General features: G+C 46.0%; 1 protein-coding gene across 22 annotated transcripts in view; it reads right to left on the bottom strand.

Annotated features, from left to right (window-relative positions):
* Nucleotides 1–23,826, bottom strand: part of DLG1 (discs large MAGUK scaffold protein 1) — a 271,420-nt gene that overhangs the window by 13,967 nt on the left and 233,627 nt on the right. For 13 of the 22 annotated variants that reach the window (XM_031963577.1, XM_031963573.1, XM_031963569.1 and 10 more), the window contains 10 exons: nt 20,970–21,094; nt 17,411–17,580; nt 16,453–16,592; nt 13,648–13,792; nt 11,826–11,946; nt 9,600–9,756; nt 6,140–6,242; nt 5,586–5,700; nt 4,794–4,970; nt 2,917–2,986 (listed from right to left, as the gene is read on the bottom strand). In XM_031963577.1, coding sequence (XP_031819437.1) covers nt 2,917–2,986; nt 4,794–4,970; nt 5,586–5,700; nt 6,140–6,242; nt 9,600–9,756; nt 11,826–11,946; nt 13,648–13,792; nt 16,453–16,592; nt 17,411–17,580; nt 20,970–21,094 — 1,323 coding nt within the window. The remainder of the gene's footprint in view (nt 1–2,916; nt 2,987–4,793; nt 4,971–5,585; nt 5,701–6,139; nt 6,243–9,599; nt 9,757–11,825; nt 11,947–13,647; nt 13,793–16,452; nt 16,593–17,410; nt 17,581–20,969; nt 21,095–23,826) is intronic. The other 9 variants (XM_031963574.1, XM_031963571.1, XM_031963568.1 and 6 more) reach the window with 1 other exon arrangement.

Below are 23,826 nucleotides of genomic sequence, written 5' to 3' on the forward strand. Positions count from 1 at the left end.
TTGCTGACATGGACCCCAGCCGCACAGGGTCCACGCTGGCTAGTTTTCTGGTTATTCTCAGTGCCGAGGGCAGCACGTCAACACTGAGGCTCCTCCAGGTCCGTCTTATTTCCTTTCTTTCATTTCCTCCTAAAGCAAAAGGAGGCTTTTCCATCTGGGAGGGGAAGACGGTTCACCCCTTTCTCCAGGGAAAGGCCGGACCCATGGCTCTCCTAGCCGTTTCTTGCCAGCGCCATCTAGACCTCCATCCCCTCTACCCACCCACCGTTCTTACAGGAATCATCCTGGGAGGGCAAAGGAAGGCCCTGGCTTGCCTGGAGACCCCAAATGGCTTTCTCCCTCACCCATGCCCCTGGCTCTCCCAGAAACACGTGTCCTTGGTGCAAGCCGTCATCATGTAAATGGCCCAGACCACGTCCCCCTCATCTCGTGTTAACATAGTTCGTTGTGGAGATCAAGTGTAAATTGACTTTATAATATGATCGTCTTGTACAGAAATGATCACGTATACAACGAATGGCAACTTCTGGAGGCTCACTACTCTCACATGCAGCTGTACACTACTTCTGTACCACTCTTTAAACTGTGTGTGTGGAGGGAAATCTAGTTTTCAAGGACTGCAAATGCAAATAAGAACCAGTTCTATGTAGTGAACAAAATTCGGCTGATTAGGTAAAAATATGTAAATGAATGTAACATTTAATATCTGTCAAGTAGCATTTTATGGCTCACCATCCTTCTCTGAATTTGAACAGGGAAGAACAAAGAAAGACCTACACAGACATTTGGAGGCAATTTTCTGATCTTCCTTTTAGGAAAAGATATATTTTTGAAAACTGTTTGTCTGTGGTCTGTTCATTCAGCACGAAAAAGCAATTCGTTTTTGAGTTCGGTACAATTTGGTCAGTTTTTGATGGCCCGTCCAACAGAATTTCCCCCTCTTTTTACTGCATATATTGTGGTCAGAGTCAGTTTCACGGCAAACAACCCAAAGAAAAATGAAAATTAAAGAGTTTTGAGTCATGGTTGGAAAAAAATCAGTCAAAATGTGGAGTCTTAAGAACATTATAAGAACACAGAAGATGAAGAATTGCTGATTAGTCAAAAGATATTAACTGCATTAAAATAAATGAGGAATCCTCCATGTAACTATCAGAAGCCAGATGAAGGATTCAGCACAAGTGAAACAGCCCAAGCGAAAGCCAAGAATGTGCAGAGGGAGGGAGCACGCAGTGTGCTCGCGTGCGCTCGCTTGGGCCCTTTTCTCCATTTTCCCAGAAGAAAGCCCCATTGGCATGCACCACTTTTCACCGCGGATGCTGCTGGCAGATGGGGCGCTGAACTGGTGTGTAATAAGGTAAAAAGGATATTAAAGAAAAACCCACAAACACGCCCATGGTCCGCGCGTTCTGCCGCTGGCCACCGGATACCATGAAACATCTGGGTGGAAGTGGGAGGGACTTTAATGAGAAGTCACAAGTTTCAGCCGAAGTGGGAAGAGAGGAGGGCACGGAGGCCGCAGGAGACAGAAAGGCAGTTCTCGATCAATGGCAAGCGTATTTCCCCCCTCCTACCATGCACTTTGGGCGCCCGGGTTAGGACACAGGGACCGGGGACAAACTGGGTTATGGGCAACAACGAGACTGGGACGTCCAGGTCGTTAATGCAGTGAGATCTGCTCACACTTTCATAAGTCACAACATGCACTTGGCTGTCACCGAGACATACTTACTGGCGCCTGGCTGGCTAAAGGTTCGCTCACAGCGGAGCACCTCCAGCGTCCGCGGCTCCGAGCCGCCTCCTTCCGGCTGGACTCAAGACCTAGTGCGCTAAGACTTTCTGGTCTTGCACAAGGGCTGCCCTGCTCTGACTTCATGGCAGAGGTGTCATTGTGAGATGGGGGGGGGGGTCCGCAGGCTTGATGGCTCCGAGAATACTAATGAGCCCAGAGTGGGGGTGTGGGGCCGGTCTAGGTTCCCTGCTAAATCTAATATGGTGGGCTAAAGGAAGCTCTTAAAGGGATCCTTTTAGCCTGGGATGCCAAAGGTCCCCCGGCAAGTTCACTGAAGAACTGGAGCTTGAATCTCGGTCTCTGCCTGTCTGGCTCCCGCTCCCTTACCCAACCCTGGGATATGATCTGGGAGATAACAAACTCCCTTCTTTGAGTGGAGCATGGAATTTGGGTTTTGCAGGAGCACATGGTGAATTATGTATGGAAATAAGCCACCTGCCTTCTGTCAAGGTTTCAGTCCAAGCCTCCACTAGTGTTAATCACAGGCCAGTCCTCACTGCCCTGGGCTCAGCCTCGGACCCCAATAAAACTTTTACAATAGCCTAACTGCACATGTCACTGCAGCAGGCAGAGAAGGATGAGGGCTATGCCTGGGGAAGCAGGATCTGTGCCAGCCTCTTAGGACATTTATCACACCCCAACCCTATGCAGCTCAGTGCATCTGGCAAGTATAAACAGACTTCCAAGATGGGCTGGGAAAAATCTGCTGACATTTTTGAACAAGGACAAAAATGAAGGCAGAGCAGTGGGAGCAACCAGGAGAATCCTATGGAGTGACACTCGAAGTTTTTTTGATCCTTTCAAAGAGTTCCCAATGTGACCATCTACCATTATTAGTGATAATGACACCAAATAATTCTGGTCTGACTGTTGCATTTTGAGACAGGATGCCATCTATCTCATTCAGAAAAAAGACCCTTTACTGAAAGCATACTGCTAAGAACATCTTCAGTCAAAATAATTTTGGGAAAGCCATTTTCACTTCTAAGACAGAAAGTAATAATGAGTTTGTTTGACTAAAAGATCATCCTTTGTTTAACAATTCAGCTCAACTAAAACAACATAAATTATTATCCAAATTTACTGTCACTGAAAATTTCAAAATATCAAGATTTCTTACTTACCCCTTTATCTCCTCTTGTTTTAGAATTAAATTTCACTGTTTTTAACCGGGCTCGTTCTTTCTTCTCAACTCTGCCAAAAAACCCAAAACAAAACAAAACAATAAAGCATCCATCAGTGCCATGTTTCAGATTGGCCACCAAGTCTGATCTTGACACAGCAGCATTTTCCCAATGATGTACTTCCAAATAATAACAATAACAGTTAAACCTTCAAGCAAAATAATAATATTGTTGAAAAGTATTGTTCTTTTATTTATTAAGCCTATAGTGCCTTAAGAAACTCTTTAAACAAAATCATCCAAAAATGATTTGAAAATCCAGTGTATCTCTCTCTCTCTCTCTCTCTCTCTCACACACACACACACACACACCCCCCCCCAAACATTTCTAAACTCCTTAAATACTGTCCCCCAAACAAATTCAGGAGCAGCAGAACCCATGAAATGATAATAAAAAAATTTTCCAGCCAAATTTTTGTGATTTTCTTGTATCACTCTCATTTCTTTTCCCAATTTCTTATTTGACTTCAAAATCCTTTTTGAGCTTTTTCATGGCCTAAGACCAATTCAGTTTTTTCTGGGAGGTTTTGGATATAAGAGTTTTGACATTGTTCTCAAATGTGTCCAAATGGAAAAAAGCAGCACAAAAATTCACTGAAGGAAAAAACTCCTTAAAAAGTAGAATTAGCCAAAAGGAAAAAGAGATAAAAAAGCTCACTGAAGAAAATAATACCTTAAAATTTAGAATTGAACAAATGGATGCTAATGATTGTGAGAAATCAAGAAATAACAAAGCCAAACTAAAAGGATGGAAAAATGGATGATATGAATTCTTTTTGGAAAAACTGACCTGGAAATGAGATGTAGGGGAGATAATTTGAAAATTATTGGAGCGCCTAAAAGCAATAATCAAAACAGGAACACCATCTTCATTTTTCTAGAAATTATTAAGGAAAGCCGCTCTGATATTCTAGAACCAGAGGATAAAATGGAAATGGGAAAGAATCCACTGACCATGTCCTGAAAGAGATCCCAAAGTGAAAACTCCCTTTAAATTACCAAACTAAACTAGCCCAAACTAGCCAAATTACAGAGCTCCCAGGGTCAAGCAGCCAGAAAGAAATGTGGAGTCACAGCTGGTATAAAGTAAGACTTGACAGCTTCTACAGTAAGGCATCAAAGGGCTAGGATCCACTGGGCCCTCCTGGGCTTTAAAAGCTGGAGAGGACAAAGAATAAGGTAGTTTAGGGAAGTCCGGATCAGCTCACCAAGAGGCTGCACGCTGTGGATTATTCCAGAACCCCTGAGGAGAACCCAGGAAGCTTAAAAAAGTGTTTTCTCTCCTCTACTTACTTCCTACCTAGCTGGTCAGCACACCTTTATTTCTTGTCTCTCATTAACCTGTGAGCCCCTGGAGGTCTCTTTGTATTCCTGATGCTTCCCTGCATTTCCGTACTGACTGACTGACTCGGACACGGAGGGGTTGCCACCTGCATCCCTGAAGGCATGTCCCATTATCGGAGCGGGGGGGGCGGAAGTTGGTCAGCGGATGGCGCTCATGACCAAAGGCATGTGAGGGTGCATGTGTGCGTGAACTCTCATATCTTGGCTGCAGCTGAAGAAGGGGCCAAGCCCCACCCGGGGAGGCCCCCCAGGCTTCTTCCCTTGCCCCCTGTGACCTCCTCAGCTCCAACATTCAAAGCCATCCCTGCCGCCACCGCCAAAGCGAGCTGTCTCTTAGCGCCAGGTTACGTGTGTACACACACACATTTCATAAATACGTACAGACGGTAATTCAAAGGGAATCTGAAGCTGGGCTCGAGATTCCCATGTACCGATGGCACCAGACACTGACAAGACTCCACAGAAGTAAAGTACCTCCGTTTACTGGGAATCACGCCGACTTCGTCACTCTCGCCATCCGGTGTCACCTGCCTCGCTTGCCACCATTCGTCATCGGAGGCATTGATGACATGAAGGATGTCCCCAAACTTGAAATTCAGCCCTTGACTGGGAAGGCCGCTGTCTTTTGTCTTGTCATAATCAAACAGGGCTCTAAGATTCAGGAGATAAATGACAAGTCAGCCCAAAGGGCGGCTAAGGCGGGGGAGGAGCGGCCCGCAGTGGGCTTGGTGGGAGCCTGCTGCAGTCACGCCGGGCCCTCCGTTACCTCTGGAACACCCGGCGCCCCCTCCAGATAGATGCACACATGTGGACAACAAACAAGGCTTCTTCCTTTAGGGGACATGGAGGGTTCCCCCCACTCCTGGGGAGAAGGGGAGGACAACCGAAGGCTGGAGACTAGCACAGGAGGCTCCCCTGGAAGCCAGGTCCCCCCACCCACAGAACCGTCCACCCTGGCCCTTCGCTCTCTATGGCAGCACACACTGGTGGCCATCTCCCGCCTGGCAAGGTGCGGGCACCTCTTAGCTTGATGGCTGTGATACTTTCTTCACAAACCCCCCCACCCTGAGCTGTCCTCAAGTGCAGGTCTTCTCACACTTCTCACACCTTCTCACACACTTCTCACACCTCTCCCACCCCCATCCGCCAGGCCATGGACTGCGCGTGACCCCCACGAGAGCCAGGTTCCTTCATTTCTGCGGCATTCCGCCCTCAAAAAGCTGTGACTGGTGAGCGATCGCTGGCGAGAAGGGAGCGGATACTTGCCTGACGTAGAGGGAGCGCTTCTGGCTGGTCCGAAGGGAACCTGAGCCTGAGCTGATGCTGCTGTTCATCATTTGTTCCCGTAAGTCATGGATCTTTGCTTCAAAACGACTGTACTCTGTTGTTAGGCAAGGAAAGAAGCATTTTCTAACAAAAACCCATCGGCTCAATGATCAACTTGCTGTGCTTTTTACTACACTAGCTAGGTCTTGTGAAGTGGATTTTGCTTTAATTATTTAGGCTTGCCTTTATCTCCAAAAGAATTATAAATTTATTCCTATATGTATGCTGGGAGGGAGATGCCCGAGTATTTTAGATACTCTGCTATTAGGAAAGAAGCTGCTCTTTCCATTTCTTCCGATTGCATTTTGTTTGCATTAGACATTCAAATGATTTCTGTGGATCGATTTCATAGCCTAGACTTTGCTCCATTTATTAATTTTTTCAACAATCAATTTTTTCAATCTTTAGAATTCTCTAGATAAATTGTCAAATCTGCAAAAAGAGGTCACCCCTCCCCCCGCGGCCCCCGCCACTCTCCCCATTCCGGGTGATACCTTCAGGCCGATACTGAGCCACAATGGTGACGGCCTGACCAGCGTTCTTCAGGGCCGCTGCCGCCTGTTCATGAGTAGCTGCTCGGAGGTCGACGCTATTCACCTATAAATTAAACAAGATGTCATGGGACACGAGAATCATGACTGCTGGAAGTGAGAGCTAGAGATGCTTTTAACAGACAAGGATGAACACTCATTCCCATTGTTTTATTCAGGGAAAACGTTTCCTGACTTGGACGTGAATGTCTTGTTCCCCTGAAATGCAAACTGCCGCGCACTTTGCTAAGTTACCGCGTCTTCTGCTGTCCCTCCCCACCTCACCTTGTCCCCCCGCTGCAAAGTACTTGCCCCAGATCTCTAATACCACTTATTCAGGTAACCAAACCAAGGTTACTTTTAGCATCTGATCTCGTCTCTAAGACCTTTAGGAGATATGTTTTTCTCATGAATAACTGCCCTCCCTTTTATGATGATGAGCAGGATCAAGAAGGACGCTGCCATGGGGATGTCTTCAATTTCAAAATGTTTGAACAGGTCTCTGGGCTGCCCCTACAGCCATGCTACCCAGGACGTGTGGAGATGTCAGGGAGGGGGCCCAGGTCTGGCAATGTTGCCTTTGTTGTGAGTGGGGACTGTGACAAATCCCCAAATGCAGATCTGCCGGGGTGGCCGGGTATGAGAGCCAATCAGGCACAATGGAGGACTACAGAGATCTAAGAAGTTCTGGATGGGCTAGAAAGAGGGGAGCAGGGTAGGAAGAAGAACCAGGACTGTCTCTGGTGACCCCTCAGAAAAGTTCCCTCGGTCCCCAAGCACTTATCTTAAGCACCTCTTCTGTGCTTGAAGGCCCTGAAGACACAAAGACAAGGAACCTGATGATGGATGCCCCAGTCTAAGACCTCTCTTTCCCTACTCAAGTTTGTCTCACCAGACGCAGCACAGCCCAAGATCAGATATCTGTTAGCTGGATGGGGGGGAGGGGGGGGCAGCGCAGGGGGAGCCTGCCAGCTGGGAGGGGAAGCTGCACAGGGCAGGGGAGAACCGCTCCAGGTCCAAACTCACAGAATAATTGAACAACCACAAGACTACAAGATTTCATCTCCTTTGCACATGGGACGGTTCCACCACAGCTTTTGCCACTGCTCACAAGTGTCCTACTTCTACGATCAAAAGTTCTGAGAGTTTCTGATCAGACCACAGCCTGTCGTCCTTCCACCTATCCCCGTGCACCCTAAATCAATCCTCTCACCACGTCCACCAAGCCTTCCCCCAGAGCGCTCTCCTCAGCCGGCAGCTCTGTTCTGGTTTCACATCAATTGGCACGGAGTCGGCATGCAAATCCCTGCTTGCTGACTGGCTCACTGGAGGCAGAGTTCCCACTGGCTTTTCCTACCCATTACCCAGGACATTCTACCTGCCATTTTTTTTGTTGTTGTTGTTTTGTTTTTGGTTTGGACTTAAAAAAAAAAAAAAAATCAGTACAGGAAACTCCTGTCATAGAGACCCTCAGCACCAATGCTGACTAGGGACTCCTCCCAGCTAACTTAAAGAACTTGGGCTTGCGTGGGGTGCTTATCATGGATATGGGGGGGGGCAGGACTCGGCTCACACACAGCCCGTCCAACTGTAAGGTCCTTCCTTTTCATGCCCGTGGTCCCCCGGCTTCCTTGCTCTCTCTCAGAAAACCCTCTCCTACAATCTCATCTGTTTCTATGAGTCAATCTCCAACCTCGGAGACGACTTCCAGATGTCTGTCTCTAATTCTGGTCCTTCCTCGGAGCACTGGTCCCACAAACCCAGTGGCCTTATGGAAATTTCCAACCTGACGTTGCACATGCTTCAACCTGTCCAGAACAGAACTCATTTTCTTTCCTTCCGGGCCCAGTCTTCTTTTAAACCTTAAGGTCTTTGTCAATGGCACCAGCTATCTTATTCTCCTAGGTTCACAGCCTCAAACTCCTCCTCCTCACTTCATTTTCTACACACGGCATCAAATGCAAACAGAAATGGATCCATTAAGCCACACAGCAGGATCCCCGCAGACAGGAACGTTACCTTCTGCACTTTCTTTGGCTTCCGGTGCACCAGCCAGCAATCACCCGTCAAAGAACCCAAACCGCTTACATTTCTCCTCCTTCCAGAGTCAGAGCTCCGGCTCAGGCCCTCGTCACTTCAGACTCACAGCGATTCTTTTCTGTGCTTCTTAATCCAGTTGAGTTTAGGCCACATCACTCTCTGCACCCCCTATTATCTCTGGGACGACCCCCAAACACAAAGAGCCAAGTCCTCTCGAGGCATTTAAAGGTGATCACACTCAGGATCCCTGCTAGGTCACAAAAGCACGTCCCTAAGAAGCCAGGAAGGTAAACAGCCTTTATTCAGCACTCTCAGCGCGCCACGCTAAGGGCTGGGGACCCAAAGAAAGGCAAAAACACTGTCTGTGCCTTCAAGAAAATCCCCATCAAACAGGGAATCCAAGTGTTCAGAAATAACTCGGTGCTGACAAGCTATAGAGAAGAGGGAAGGGGGAGGAGAGGATCTGGAGGGACCCCACGAGATGGACATGGGGCGGGAAAGTATCTGAGAGCGAGAGGTCAGTCAGTGAAAAGGCTCGTGCTGTCTGTGCAGGTGAGGGAAGTAGCAGAAGAGCTAAGACAGGCCACAGGAGAGAAGCCAGAGAGAGGCCATGGAAGGAGCACTGCATTTGGCAATTCTGAGCACTCCCTCCCCTCAATTTTAATGATGAAAGTGAAGGCCAGAACATACAGTGAGAGCTATGGAAACAGGCATCTATTAGGCACCTGCTGAACACCAGACACTAGCTCATCAGGGGCTCCTGACAACCCGGGGAGCCGGGAGCTATCATTATATTTGTTGACAAGGAAGGAAGCAGTGAGTGCCCCAAGCCTCATCAAATTCAGGCCTTCCCAATTCCTGGCCCGCACCTCTGTCCATGGCACTACCCCACAAGTGAGGGGAAAGAGGAGGGAGCGCCCAGAACAGGGTAGGGGGAACATGTCCATGAGATAGCTCCTTTTTTGGGAGGGAGGGGTGCAGGGTCCTGCTCTGTGCATGGCTTGGGCTTCCTACCACTTCATACTCAAAGGCCACTTTTCATCCACATGGCCTGGACACTTGGTCGTGAAGCCCACGGATTCAGGTCACTTCCAGTAACCTGGAGTCCTCCCCAAATGACCTGTTTCTGGTGGTGCTTGGGGACAAATGGGCACAGTAGCTTGTGGGGAGTAGAGGTGAACCTTTGGATGGATTACCCCTCCACCAAGCATCCTCCCTGGGCAGTGCCAAAAAGAATTACAAATCATGTTCTTAAAACTATTTAAATAAGAAATTCTCACTATTAAAACTTTCCTCAGTTTACAGATGCCCCGTGTTTTACTAGAACCATTGAATATTCTTAAAAACCTGAAACGAGAAAGCAATTTTATTTTCCAAGTCTTACCGATATGATCCTGTCTCCTTTCCGGAGTTCTCCACTAAGATCGGCAGGCCCTCCAGCAAGAATAAAGGAAATAAATATTCCTTCTCCATCTTCCCCTCCTACAATGTTGAAACCGAGGCCAGTTGAGCCACGATGAAGAATGACTTTCCTTGGTTCCCTAAAATAAAAGATAACAAACAATTGAGATACTTCATAAAGTAAAACACAATTTATGATTCTATTAGCCAGAAATTTCTTCTCAGTCAGCCGAGTATCTCATGTTCACAAATGATCACCCTAAAGAATTAAAATTCTTGAAGCCTTTTCTCAACCATTACTCCAAAGATGGAAATATGTTTCACAGTAGCAGTGAGTGTGGTGTGATTTAAAAAAATTTTTTTTTTTTTTTTTATCACCTATACATAGCATTTAAGGCAGAATATTTGATTTGTGCCACCAACCCATCAAAGCCTTCTGATTGATGTTAAGATAATTTTTTTCTTTTTCTTTTCAAAACATATGCAAGGATCATTTTTCAACACTGACCCTTGAAAAACCCTGTATTCCAATTTCCCCTCCTTTACCTCCACTCCCTCCCCTAGATGGCAAGAAATCCAATACATGTTAAACATGGTAAAAACCATCACAGCATGAAAACTTCATAGACAAATGCAAAAAAGCAGAAATGTTAAATCATGTAGGAGTTTAATAAATGTTTACTGACTGATTGACTGAATGTGGAAAATATCTTGATGTTTACCAACAGCACACATATACAGGAAACCAAGATGAAAATACCTATCTCGAAATTCAGACATAAATAACTGGAGAAACACTGATTATAGGGAGGCCAAGATAATGGCATAACAAGGACAATATTGCCTACCTTCATTTTTTTTTAATCTAATGTCATACTAATCAAACTACCAAGGGCTCAATGATGAAATTCATCTGAAGGAAAAAAAGGAAAAAAATCACTTTTTTTTTTACAGTAGAGATACAATCGGGACTTCTATCAGAAGGCAGAAGATCTAAAACTCCAGGAGAAAACAGAACCATCCAAACAAGCTATCACTGGTTAAATGAGAGAAGTTGCTCACCAGACCAATTCCATGGAAAATCAACTACAGCAAATCAGCCTGGTGGCTTAATGTTGGCTAAAATTCAATGGCGGCCAAAAACAACCTGGCAGAAAACTGGACAACAACAGTCCCTTAGCTCCTGTCGCATGAGATAAAAACCCCAACAGAGAGGTGTTCCTACCACTCGAAGGGGAATCCCAAAAGCAACTCAAGAGAAAGAAAGGGCCTTTCAGTGCTTCAGACAGGTAAGCCATGAGGATGGAACAAGGGATAGAGAGGGTCACAGTCAAGATAGCAGTCAGGATTACACACAATTAAAAACTGTTTGCACAAACAAAATCATGTAGTTACAATTAGAAGGGACACAAGTTACTTGGGAAAAATTTGGCAGTTTCACTGCTGAGAGTCGCAGTTCCAAGATTTAGGAAGAATTAATCAAAATCTATAAAAACAAGAACCATTCTCCAATAAACAAGTTGCTGAAGAACATTAAGAGATAGTTCTCCGGGGAAGAAATCCAGGTTATCAGCCTTATGAAAGCAGCTCCAAATCACTAGTAAGGAGAACAATGCAAATGACAGGCAACGTCAGGCTGAACCTCAGTTACTCACCAAAAGAAGGGGGTGAATGCTGATGAGGCCCTGTTGTGACACCCTAAATCATGCCTTTCCCTCAGTCAATACAGCCACTACTCAGGACTCTTGTAGGCAGGAGCTCATTGAGAGGAAAGTACCCAGAACTAGGTCCCCCAAGTATTCCGACCCCCAGCACACTGCAGAAACAGTGGAGAACACTGCCCTGTTCAAAGGGGGGTGGACAGGAGACACCTTTTGGATGTAGCTAATGCATGACTTTATTTCACTTCACTGGGGCTAGCTGTTACAAGGATTTGGTTCTTTTTCTAATGGTGGGGGGCAAAGAGTGGGAGGGATGGACAGAAAAACAAATATTGATGGAAAAATTCAATTTAAAAAAGCAGCACATGGACTGGTTTTACAATGCAATCTTATAAAAGAAAACCTCTGCTTAAGTTGAAAAGGGGTTCTTTGATCATAAAACAAGTAGAAATTAAATCTCTCAGAGCAATGCAAGTTCCTTCAACTCTTCAAACAAGTCATCTTAGGGATGACAGGCTGCAGGGAGATAGAAAATGTCAGCTCCTTACCTTGTAATTTCGTCGTCTCCAGGCATCCCTTTGGGAACTGGGGAGTATCTGGCTGGTGATGCTGGTGTTTGGCCCAAATAAGCAGCTGGACTAATGTGGTTATCCACAGGTTGAGAATAAGCTAGAAAAACACAACAGAAAAAGAACTAATTGCTTGAGCAATTCAGTACAAAACAAAGTTATTGAATTTAATTAACTCAGTAAGAAAATCATGGTCATCATGTTTACAACTCTGGGATATTTCCTGTTAAGACTTAAAGGATTCCCATGGAGCTTGCCCACAACAGGTCCTAGAATTCAATGTCTCTCTGTTAACAGTTCAATCCCTAAACCTTACTGCTCAGTACAGGGCTTGACTCCCAGGAGGCTCCTCAATAGAACTGCCTCTCTCATGCACAGGGGCCAGCCAGGTGGTGTTGGAGGCCTTGGGGAAAGCCCCTCAGATGCATTCTGAAGCCGGAGCCCTCTCAGAGGGTCCTGCCAAAGCTTGGGCTCATACACCAGGCCCTCCACAATAATTCAGCCAGACTGAGATCAATGGAATGAGAAGAGACCGACTGGCTGGTAGCCACCACAACAGAGAGTGGGGCTGGGTCTGGAGCCGGGAGACCTGCCTTTACCTGAGTCCCCAGATAGCCATTTCCCCTCAGGTGCCAATGGCATCTCTATCTCCCAGGGGCGTCACAGACACTTCCTTTCGGATAACCAACTGTCTGGAGCAGAGCGCTCTAGGAGGTGCAGCTTCAGTCAGCCCCCAAATCCTGTTGTTGGCTTGCCAGGGCTTAGCCTGTGCTGAACTGAGCTCCATTCTCACCCCATTAAGCCTTCTGACCTTCTAACTTGTCTTGGGATTCAAACTTGTTTAACCCTATTCTTTTTTTGGTTCTGCCACCAGAATTTGCTTTGAGGTCTTATTTTAATGTTGTTTGGAGGGGAACTTGGGAAAATTTCCTGTTACTTTTTTCTATTTTGTTAATGTTTTTAGGAATATAATTGCCCCTTTGAAGTCTGCTTACTATATATGCCCAAAATTTTGGTACCTTTTTTCATTGTTAACGGTCATAGTTATTAATTCTAAAATTTGTCCTTTTAATCTATTTATTTCTTAGAATCTCATTGTCAAGTTTCCTGCTAAAGAACATATATTCCTTACCAGTCCAATTTAGAAGATGACGTAAGTATTCTGGATCTAGTTTCTCCAGCAATTTGTTATTCTATATTACTCTTTTAGTCTGTACAAAATAAGTGAATGATAGAAATCTCTTACTGTTGTACTAATGTCTATACTTTCTATTAGTTTCTTAATTTTTCCTTTATTTACTTTCATGCAAAGGTGCTGCAATTATAGAATTTGAAAACTGAAGCAGGTTTGTTATTTATGGTTCCTTTTGGTATAATGTCTTTTTATATATTGTGAATTCTTGTTTTTGCTTTGATAGCATGACTGGAACTTTTGCTTATTTTGGATTCAATCAGTCAACAAACTTTTATTAAGTTCCTACGATGGGCCAGGCACTGTGCTAAACATTAGGGATACAAAAGGGGCTTACAATGTCTTGGGAAAGACACAGTGATAAATAGAGAAACCATGCTACACATAGAGGGAAGGGCCTAGCTTTTTTTCCTAAACATGTCAATAACCAGAAGAATTTTCGGTTCTAACAACTAAAGCCTGCACCATTCATGGACTGGATGTGCCTTTACCTAAAGAATACATCGTGCTATGCCCAATACTTCTTGTGAACAATAATAACGAACAACTCCATAGAACAAATTGCCTATTAACCCAATTATCAAACCTCCACGGAGTAGCTACACTTACAGTTGGTGACATCAGGAGGAACGCAGCCATCGTTCATGTACATACTGGTAGGTTTTGCTACTCTCAGGTAGACAAAGTCAGACGTGTTCTTTAAGGCTGTCACGGCTTCTTCATGAGTCACTTCTTCTAAGCAGACACTATTTACCTAAAACCAAATGGGAATAGACAGCATGAAGACGCCATAACAGAAAACATTTCTGTGTGTTAGCAACACAAACCGGTGCGCTTCCAGTCCTGGTACACAACACACCACAACCATTGGACCCACACTGGGCCTGGCACTTGGCTACACAGGGGAAGGAACGAAACAATGCACCTCAACCTAAGAGCGAAGAACATAAAGAAAAGAAATGGACACAACACACACGCGCCAAGGACTTCAATTCAAGGTGGGGGCCCAAGAAGGGGGGGCGAGTGGTGAGGGGTTGCACCCAGGGGACATTCACACAATTGCCCATGTTGCTGCCATGCCTCAGACACACCCATGGTGGTGAGGAACCAAAATGGGAGGCAGGGTCAGCAACGAGGAGCGCAGAGGAAATGGCACAGGGTCTTGGAGAGCTGTCAGTGCTCAACAGGGGGGGCTTCTGTGTGATGCTAGAGACAGGGTGGAGTACTCTGTGGGCAGTGACAGGCTGGTCGTTACTAGCACTTGCCACACTTTACAATTTCCAACACCTTGCACAGATACTGATCTGACCTTGGAAAAAACTCTGGGAGGGAGGTGCTGCTGTCCACGACTGAAAGCGACGGAAACGCAGCAGACAGAGACAGAGTGCTACTAAGAGTCTGGGCTCAGATCTCCCTGGCCCCATGGCAGCAGCTACTGCACTGATACCCAGGAAAATGGCTTAAAGGGGAAAGGACAGAGGCACAGGGTGCCAAAGGGCGAAGGGAAGAAGCACTGACTCAAAGCTGTCTCAGTGGGCACTTGGAATAGACTGGCCAGGTGGTGAACACCCATGAGAAGGGAGGGACACCGGCGCGGGACAGGTAGGAGACATCTGGGGATGGGAGAGGAGATGCTTGTGTGAATGTGAGGCTTATCTGGGGCACAAGAGAAAGAGCCAGCCGTCAGAAACTAGCACGGAGGGAATAGGAACTGAGGAGAGGGTGACCAGAGAAAGAGAAGAGGGCCCAAGGAGGAGGCTTGGAGAAACTCCACAGTGTTTAGTTTCTGTGGAGGTGAACCAGAACAAGACCAAATTTATCCTGTCAAGGATTCTGTAGACACTGCTACGAAAGGCACTAGGTAAAGTGCCTGAACTCAACAACATCACAATGTTGCAAAAACGTTCCTGAATTGGCCTCCTAAATCTATGAATTACCAAAAAATGCCTCTCTTCTCTGAATTTTACTTAGTTCATTAATTATAAATAACCAGACCAGAAAACAATGCTGGCAAAGAGATGAAGAGTTACATGTCTTACCTACTTCAAAAAGTTCAATAGGCAGGCAGTGCACTTTGACTATCTAAACTTAGGTTTCCAATTTTGATTTAAGAAAAATAGCTGCATAAATAAGATCAATGCAGCTAAAATTAGAAGCTAAATGTTAAAAGGAAAGAGGAACAGAGAATAAATCTAAATACATTTATTTATACATAAATCTGTGAAATTTCTTGGATAAAGTTCTGATTTCTAAGCTAAAAAACTGATTCAGATGTACAAGACTAAAAGACAGTCCCCAATAGAGCAAAGGTTCAATGGAAGAAATCGAAGTTAAACACAATTATATGACAAAAAACAAAAAACCCAACACTTTAATAATTGGAGAAATGAATGAGGTTCTACCTCATTCCCATCAGGAAAATAATCGCTGCTCTAAGGCAAAACTTCTTAAACTGCGGATCTTGTGACCCCATATAAAGTCATGTTAACAGAAATGTGGGAGTCATGAAAAATTTGGCAAGAGTAAAAGGTATCAACTCATCCACCAAGATTTCATTCCTTATGGAAAAAACAAACAAATCCATCATTAGTATGCAAATTTGCTTTTGTCTTAACAAATGGCAAAGAATTGTTTTGAAAGACCTTTTTTTTTTATGATGTATTATCACAGTAGGTCTGAAAGTCAGTGGGGCCCAAAGGGCAGTGAAGCCCTGGGCCAAGGTCAGCCTTGTGTGCCCAACAAGGCACCAAAGCTCTGAGTGCCTCAGGCAGTCTCCAATGCCAATAGCTAGATGCTTCTTGAACCCATGAAAAGTCCAGGCCCAGTCCAAAAGATACTGCTCTTAAGGGAACCACCTTAATTCCAAGGGCTTGCTACAGTCCAGCTAAAACCCGCGCATTCCTCCGAGCTGTGAGGACCACCCCAGCTCCATGGAGAGCTCTCCCAGAAGCCTCTGCTGACTGAGGGACCAGACTGTGGCTCCGGCACTATAATCTCCTGATTATAGCCTTGGATGTCTCTGATGTCGACTGCCTGGTTCTTGTCGAACAACGTCTGACCCCTTGGATCTTGGAGGCCATGTCAAGGCCAGCTCTTCATCCCACCCCTGCTGCCAGACTGCATACCCATGGCTGGGGGATTTGCGCCAGATCCAATGATCCGGAGAAGAAAAAGCATATGCCAGTATGTTTCCAGATAAAAATAAAGAAGAGCTAGCCTAGGAATAGCTGGGAATATTTTTAGGTATATGAATATGCTCCAAGAAAGACCCACAAAAAATGTTTTCTTTTCATACTAAAAAATTCTTTAGTGTGAAGAAGCATCTTTCAAAATACATAAAATTATCATATAACTAAAAATATCAAAGTTCAGGAAGAAAACAGGAGGCCAGAGGAAAAACAAGAAGCTACTTACCGCTAAAAGTTTATCTCCAATCTGAAGTTTGCCATCTTTATGGGCTGCTCCCCCTTCAATAATCTTGGTGACATAGATGCTGTTGTCTCCAGGAATATGCTGGTTCCCGACTCCACCAGCTATACTGAACCCAAGACCTGCTTGGAAAACACAAAAACATGAATGTCCCTCTGAAACGTGAGCTCAGCTCACGGCCCCGAGACCACGCTGAACCCCAATACAGATGGGACTGCCAAGTCTGAGGGCTCCTGGGGCACCTCTCTGCCAGCCCCCGGGCTGGGGGCAGAGCATGCCCAGGGAAGGGGTCTGCCCAGAGTCACACAGCCAGGGTGAACCACAGGCAGGGAGCAGAGGGAATAAACACCTACCCATGGGCCAGGCCCAGTGCCGAGCACTTTACCCAGATGGTCTTACTGGCCCCTCACAACCACCTGGGAGGTAGGGGTATTCTCCCCACTTTACAGGTGAGGAAAATGAGGCTGGCAAAGGTGCAGTGATTTGGGGATCTCACAGGTAGGCACTGTTTGAGGCCCAACTCCAGGCCCAGGGTTCTGTCCACCAGGCCATACTGCCTACCCCGCCCATTCTGAGGACTGTGACATATAAAAGGAGGTAAGTAACTGAGACTACAAATTTTCCTCAACATCAGCTATTTAGTTTCAGCCACTTGAAATGTGGAGCAACTGTGTCATCCTAAGACAAAAGGTGTGATGACAGAAGTCATTATTCTTTTCTTGGCCCAGTTTCAGCTAAGTCATGGCTAGACTGGCTATCGGGCAATCGCCAAACAAAAGAGTTGCTCCAAGAAGACCCTGAGGGGGCGTGGGACATGTGGCAAAGTTGTCCACGATAAAGAGGGATCCAACCGCAGGGACAGGTGGCCAGGATCAGCACCCAAAGGCACTGCTTCTGCCCTCATCCACCCAGAACGGCCCTCCCCATCTTCCTGCTGCCCTACCTTTGGGGCCTTTCACCAGCTTGATCTCCACTGTCTTCTCAGTCACTGGCTTCCGTCGCTTGACGTACAGACGCACAATGGAACCCGCTTCCTTCAAGGCTTCCACTGCTTTGCTGTGTGTCACATCGCGGACGTCAACTTCATTTACTCGCAAAATACAGTCGTTAACGCTAAGGGGTTACAGAGAGACAGAAGAGACTTCTAAATTCGTGTTTCCCCATCCCCAAAATGCACGTGCCCATGGTGGATCCTGGTCCAGCCCCCACAGGCCAAATAACCCTGTCAGCAACTCCTGGGACAAGAATCTCTTCACTGTCTAAGAATAAGCTTAAGGGCCCAGAACATGTTTTTTAGAAAAATAAAGTAATCCAAATAGTTTATGTTGCAAAAAATTTTACTTCTCAGAGGTAATCACTTGGCAATGTATGGGGAAAAATAAAGAACTAGTGTCTACACCCTCTGACCCAGAGACACATAATCCTGTAGGGGCAAATGACCAAAAATAAAGCAGCTACTGTCACCCTGGAGGCAGCTCAGTCGCAGTCCCTGCGTGCACATCAACAACCATGGAGAAACTGAGATAATCTGTACAAAGGGAAATAAGCTGAAGGAGGGAAACAAGTCACTGAGTACGCTGGGGTGAACAAAAAGACCATGATGCCCACAGAAATTCAATGCCGGGCTGTGCCAGCGAGGGGTCATGGGATGGGTCCGATGTTACTGGTCATAGGGCCTCGGCTTTGGCCTGCGGATCTCCAAGACTAGACCCCAAGGGGATGCCCTCCTCTGCTGCTGTTCCTAGTGACTGAAGACTCCCTACATGGAGAGGTTAACAAGAAGGGATAGCTCCCAGTCCCTGGACAATCTGCCTCTCACAAGGCAGTCAGGATGCTGGTTGCGTCATGCTGCTGACTTAATTAAGACTGTGTAGACCTAAAACCCCCAAATCGTTTTCAATCTGGGGCTCTCTCTCCTTACCACCTACCCATCTTATATTTAGGAAGCTGATTTTTTGAAATCCAATTGAAAGATTTCATATGTATTAAAATTCATCTTTTTCCATTTCTGCCTGATGTTCTAATCCGTGCTTTACTTCAGGGTAATTTGGGTTTCAAGTTCTACGTATGACATTTGACAAGTGAAAACGTCTGAGGTATTTATAGTCATCATAACAATCACATGAAAACTACAACTATTTTGTCTAGAAACAGAGCACCTTATGAGAAAAATGAATACAAATTAAAAGATGAATTCACAGAATGTTTACATTACTTTACAAGATGCAAGTAATACCTCTCACCCGCAGGGCCCAGATGTGAAATGGACTCACATGCCATGGTGCGCCCATCCCTGGCAAGAAAGCCAAAGAGAATTATACCCTAGATATTGGAAGGAAAATGTCCAAGTATTCAGAGAAAGACAGGGAGGGCCTCATGGATAAAAATAAAAGGAAAAATGGTCAGGAATGAAATTCTACAAATACAAATAGAAATACTTTGACAAGAATAAAAGGAGAATGATCAGAAGCACTCCCAATGGCTATGTGGCGAGCTCACGGGCCAACTTAGATCTTAAAAAGCTACGTCCTAGAGATGAAAGCAGGGGCAGATAAGCATGGAGAAGAGCTGCCGTGGTGAGAAGGAAACCTCCAGACAACCAAAGGAATCGGAAGGAAAAAGGGGATCAGGGAAGACTGGAGCTGATGGTTGGGACAGACAAGATGATGATTAGGTATCATGGAGGGAAGAAGAAAAGACAAAGCAGCAGACAGAAGGACTAATAAGAAATAGACAGTCAAGAATGGAGACAGCAATGGGGCCCTCAGGATGATAGTCCTAAAAGCCCCGGCAGCCAGGAGACAGGTCTCTGTCAAAGACCTCGAGGAGGAGAGAACAAATGAACTGATTTTCACCAAAGAATGGAAGATAGAAAACTATGGGCTGGGGAAATTCAATGTGATTCCTGGTAAAATTGTCATCTGTGTCTCCCAGGGATGTTCGGGGTAGAGCTAAAAAAGGAAGCCATAAGCAAAGAACGGGCCATGCCAAAATCGCTGCTTTTCCTTTCTGGGGGAATATGGCCACCAGACGGACAGAGGCACTGGGCCAGAGTCACGGAAGGTCCTTGTTTGGCTGTGCCTGCTCATTCCTGCCAGCACAAGGGCACCCAAGCTTTCCGGGGGTCCTTGGAGTCCCAACCACCAGCACCTTGCGTAGCCGAACCTCAATCAATGAGCAGGGGTTTGATTTCTAGAGTCCAGCTTCTCTGACATGTGCTGTGACCAAGATCCCGTCACCAGGGGGCCTTTCTTTTTATCTCACATGCCCAGGAGGGAGACGGCCAGGCCCAAGTGCACCCAGATGCCTCCAAGTGGCTTTCCTACAAAGGCTGGGCCAAAACAAAGCTCACCAAAGTGGATCAATATGGATTCTTCTACAGAGAGATTCAAAACACTGCTTCTGTCTCCTGACAATCTGACAAGGGTGTTAGACATTACCTAGTTTAGCAAAACAGGGGAGGAAATTTCTCACGCTGTACTTGTGAATAAAATGGCAAGACACAGGTGTGAGAAGGATACAGCCAAGTGGGCTTGGCAGCGAGAGAATGGCTGAGGCGGGTGATGGCTGGATTTCAGCTGTGGAAGAAGGCTTCGGCAGAAGAGGGTCCCAAGGAGCAGTCTGGCTCTGGCAGCCATCAATAGCCCCACCCACCCACGGCCACCTCCTTCCTACCAGCCCCCTAAAACCCTTCAGGAACTGTGGATCTCTTTACTTGTGCTCCCCGCCCCCATCTTTGTTCAGCATTAAGTCCCTAGCTCCAAGTTGGCTGAGGGTGCCCAATGTGGAGTCTGAAAAAGCAGACCACCGGAGGCAGGTAACTCTGGCCAGCCTGAGATTCTATTTCCTCCTTAGGAAGATGAGCAGAACCAAACTGGATCATCCATGCCAGCCTTCAAATGGCGGAGGTTGGCTATGATCCTAACAGCATCTGGGCAGACCCCCGGTCCAATCCTGGGCTCCCTCTGGTGCTGGCTCTTTAGGCCCACTACCCCCATACCCATGGAGGGCCAGCTGCCCTTCTCCTCCTGCCTGGTTCGCCCTGGAGGCTCCTCTGAAGACAGGCCCAGGCCCAGCTGGCCTCCTCTCTCCTCTTCTCCCCGGGGCCCTACTCCTGATCTTCTGGACATTAAAGCTCTAAGAAATGTTGACAGGGAGGTTTCCAGAAGCCTTTACAAGGAGGAATTGAGAAAGAATGATGGCAGCCTGTTGTGCTATCTCCCACCCAAAGATCTACTGATAACAAGGAGGGCCTGGACTTTGACAATTTAAAACAGATTCAGGATTTGGACAGTAAAAATCTAATTACACGATAAATAATACTGATTACAAGCCAGTCAGAGCAAATGTACACAGCCCTTCGTAAAACACAAATTTCTTCCCAAATACACCATACCAGATGTGCTTTGGGATAAAGAAAAACATAAAATTTGACTCCTTCCATCTCTTACATTAATACAAAAACTGCAGCCAGCTTCCTTATCCCAAGAAAATCAACATACCGCAGTCGTCCATCCTGTGCTGCTGCTCCCCCTGCAATGATTTTTGTAATGAAAATACTCGAGTCGTCGCCAATGTGGGGGTTATCAGTGCCCCCTGCGATGCTAAAGCCAAGCCCCGAATTGCCCTGGGGAAAAGAAAAGGGAGAGACATTAAGTCAGCTAAGAGAAACTTCACATTCTGCAGTGGGAAAACGTGTTTTCTGGATGAAAAATTATTGAGCACGTGATCAAAGTGCCATGGAAACTGTCCTTCAGAGATACAGAAAAGGGGCAGCTGCAACAAGCCCCAGAGTGGCTGGCTGGCCACTTCCATTTGCTCTCACACCAGTGTCCCCAAGTCCAACTGCACCACAGGCCCAGACTGAAAGGCCACCCAGTCATCCTGCAGAGGTTCTTTTGCCTTGGAACCCAAGGTTTCCAGAGAACCATCTTTCTGGAGCATTCTCTGAGTCCCGGGACCAGGAAGCTGCTCCCTGTACTCAGCAGAGTCAGTTCAGTCAAGAGCTGGTGAAGTCATACCACTGCAACTAACTGTGGAAACTGCAAGAGTGAGGGGCCATCGAGATGAAGACAAAGTGGCCGGACCGAGGCCTCCTGCCTTTTCACCTCGCCCACGTCCCAGAAGCAGGTTTTCCTTCAACCCTGACCACTGAGGTCTGAAAGCCCCATTTCTCTCTTGGGCTATTATATGCAATGGTGTCTCCCTTGTGTGCTGCCAGGGCTTTCAGTCTGACCCAGAGACATACAGAGGACCACAAGCTGTCCAAAAGACAGTTTAAAAAGGTTTTAAAAAATATATTGTGTTAATCAGCCAAATTCTGCTTTCTCACTCTTCCATCCCAATCTTCTCCCCTAACACCCAAATCCTCTCCCTACAATTGAGAACCAGAAATAAAACTCACCACACACATGAATAGCCAATCAAAACAAATTTCTACTTTGGCTAAAAAATACATGTCTCTTTGTGAATTTCTCTATCAGATGTGGATCATATTTTACTATTATTCTGGTATCACTGTTGGTCATTATTTTAGAAGAGATCAACATAATAGTATTCCATTACATTAAAAAACAACAGCTTGTTCATCCCTTCCTTCTTTTTAGGGATCACATCAGATTCCTATTCTTTACCACCCCAAAGAGCTTTTTTTTTAAAAGGCAAAGAGTTCCAATGATATTGTGATGGAGAGAGCCATCTACACCCAGAGAGAGGACTGTGGGAACTGAGTGTGGATCACAACATAGCATTCTCATTCTTTTTGTTGTTGTTTGCTTCCATTTGTTTTCTTTCTCATTCCCCCCCCCCCCCTTTTTGATCTAATTTTTCTTGTGCAGCAAGATCATTGCATAAATATGTATTGGGAAAAAATATATTGTCATTCTTTAATATATTAAAAAAAAAAAAAAAAAAAAAAAAAAAAAAAAAGGCTGGGCAGCTAGATGGCACAGTGAATACAGCATCAGTCCTGAAGTCAGAAGGACTAATCTAGCCTCAGACACTTAGCATTTCCTAGCTGTGTGAACCTGGGCAAGTTACTTAACCCCAACTGCCTCAGCAAAAAAAAAACCAAAAAACAAAAAAAAAACCAACCACCACCAACCAACCAACAACAACAACAAAAGGCAAAGAGGATTAAGTGACTTGATCAGGATCACACAGCTAGTAAATGTCTGAGGCCCTGCGTCTACTGTGCCATCTGACAGCTCCAAACTAGATCCATTTTTGTGCATGGTTAAAGTCTGTTTTGTTAGAACTGACCCCTCCCCTTCTCCACACTTTAATTCCTCCTCTGCTCTTCTCTACTTTCCCTGCTGACTGAAATGTATTTGGACCCAATTGTGAGTGAGTATGTGTAGAAGGATGGAGGGAGAGCACATGAGCAACTGGACTCCTGGGATCCCTGATGTCACCAGAGATCCAGGGACACAATGTGAACCTAATCAGTCTGGGCTTGTTCACCTCCTTGGACCTTTCTGGTGGTTCTCTTCCCACCTGTGTTTAAACTCCAAAGGGTCTCCAAGGCGCTGGCCTTTTTATCAGGAGTGCTTGAAATGGCTCTGTTTCCAAGGTCTCATGCCGACTCCACTCGCTTTTGCTGGCCAAGTTCTTCCTGTTTCCAAGGTCACAGCTCAGCCATGGATGCTCTTGCATGGCTTCTTTTTGCTGAACTGCTCGTGGCACTTTTTTTGACCTGGGAGCTGTGATGCTCCTGAGAGTTTTCATTTTGGGGTTCCTTTCAGAAAGTGACCAGAAGCAGCCGGGGGGGGGGGGGCGGGCTTTCTGTCTCCTCTGGTCCTCAGAGATCTGGGCAGCTCTCCTTCCTTGAACTAGGATGTCCTAGACTCCCGTTTTGGTCATGGCTTCACATGGTCCAACGATTGTGTTTTCAATGTTTTCCAGACCAGTTGTTTTTGCTATGAGAGACCCTGCCTGTCCTATTTTTCTCCTTTTTACTATTTCTTGTTGCCTCACAGAGCCACTGCCTGCATTGGGTCATTCACATTTTCAGGGAGCTTGTTGCATGGCCAAGGTCTCGTGCCTGTTGAGCTGAGGTGCTCCCCACTTCTCATTTCCCCAGCTCTCACTGCTCTTCTGAACTAGTGTATTTAGCTCTCTGCCACCACGGTGGCTCTCTATGTCAGGACTTTTTGATTATCTGCTGATACTTCCAGGCTGATTTTAAGTTTAATGATCCCTTCAGGGCCGGTCTTGTTGCTGTTTATATTGGGTGTTGGAGACCCCAATGTAAGCCTTCAGTATCCCCCGGGATAGAAAGTCAAATCTCACTGCTGGGTCCCAGGTGTAAACTGCAGTTTCGGATCAGAGTCTGAGTTGCTGGAATTCATCCCCTCAGAC

The sequence above is a fragment of the Sarcophilus harrisii genome, chromosome 3 (genome assembly GCF_902635505.1).
Source record: "Sarcophilus harrisii chromosome 3, mSarHar1.11, whole genome shotgun sequence".
In the NCBI taxonomy this organism is placed as follows: Eukaryota; Metazoa; Chordata; class Mammalia; order Dasyuromorphia; family Dasyuridae; genus Sarcophilus; species Sarcophilus harrisii.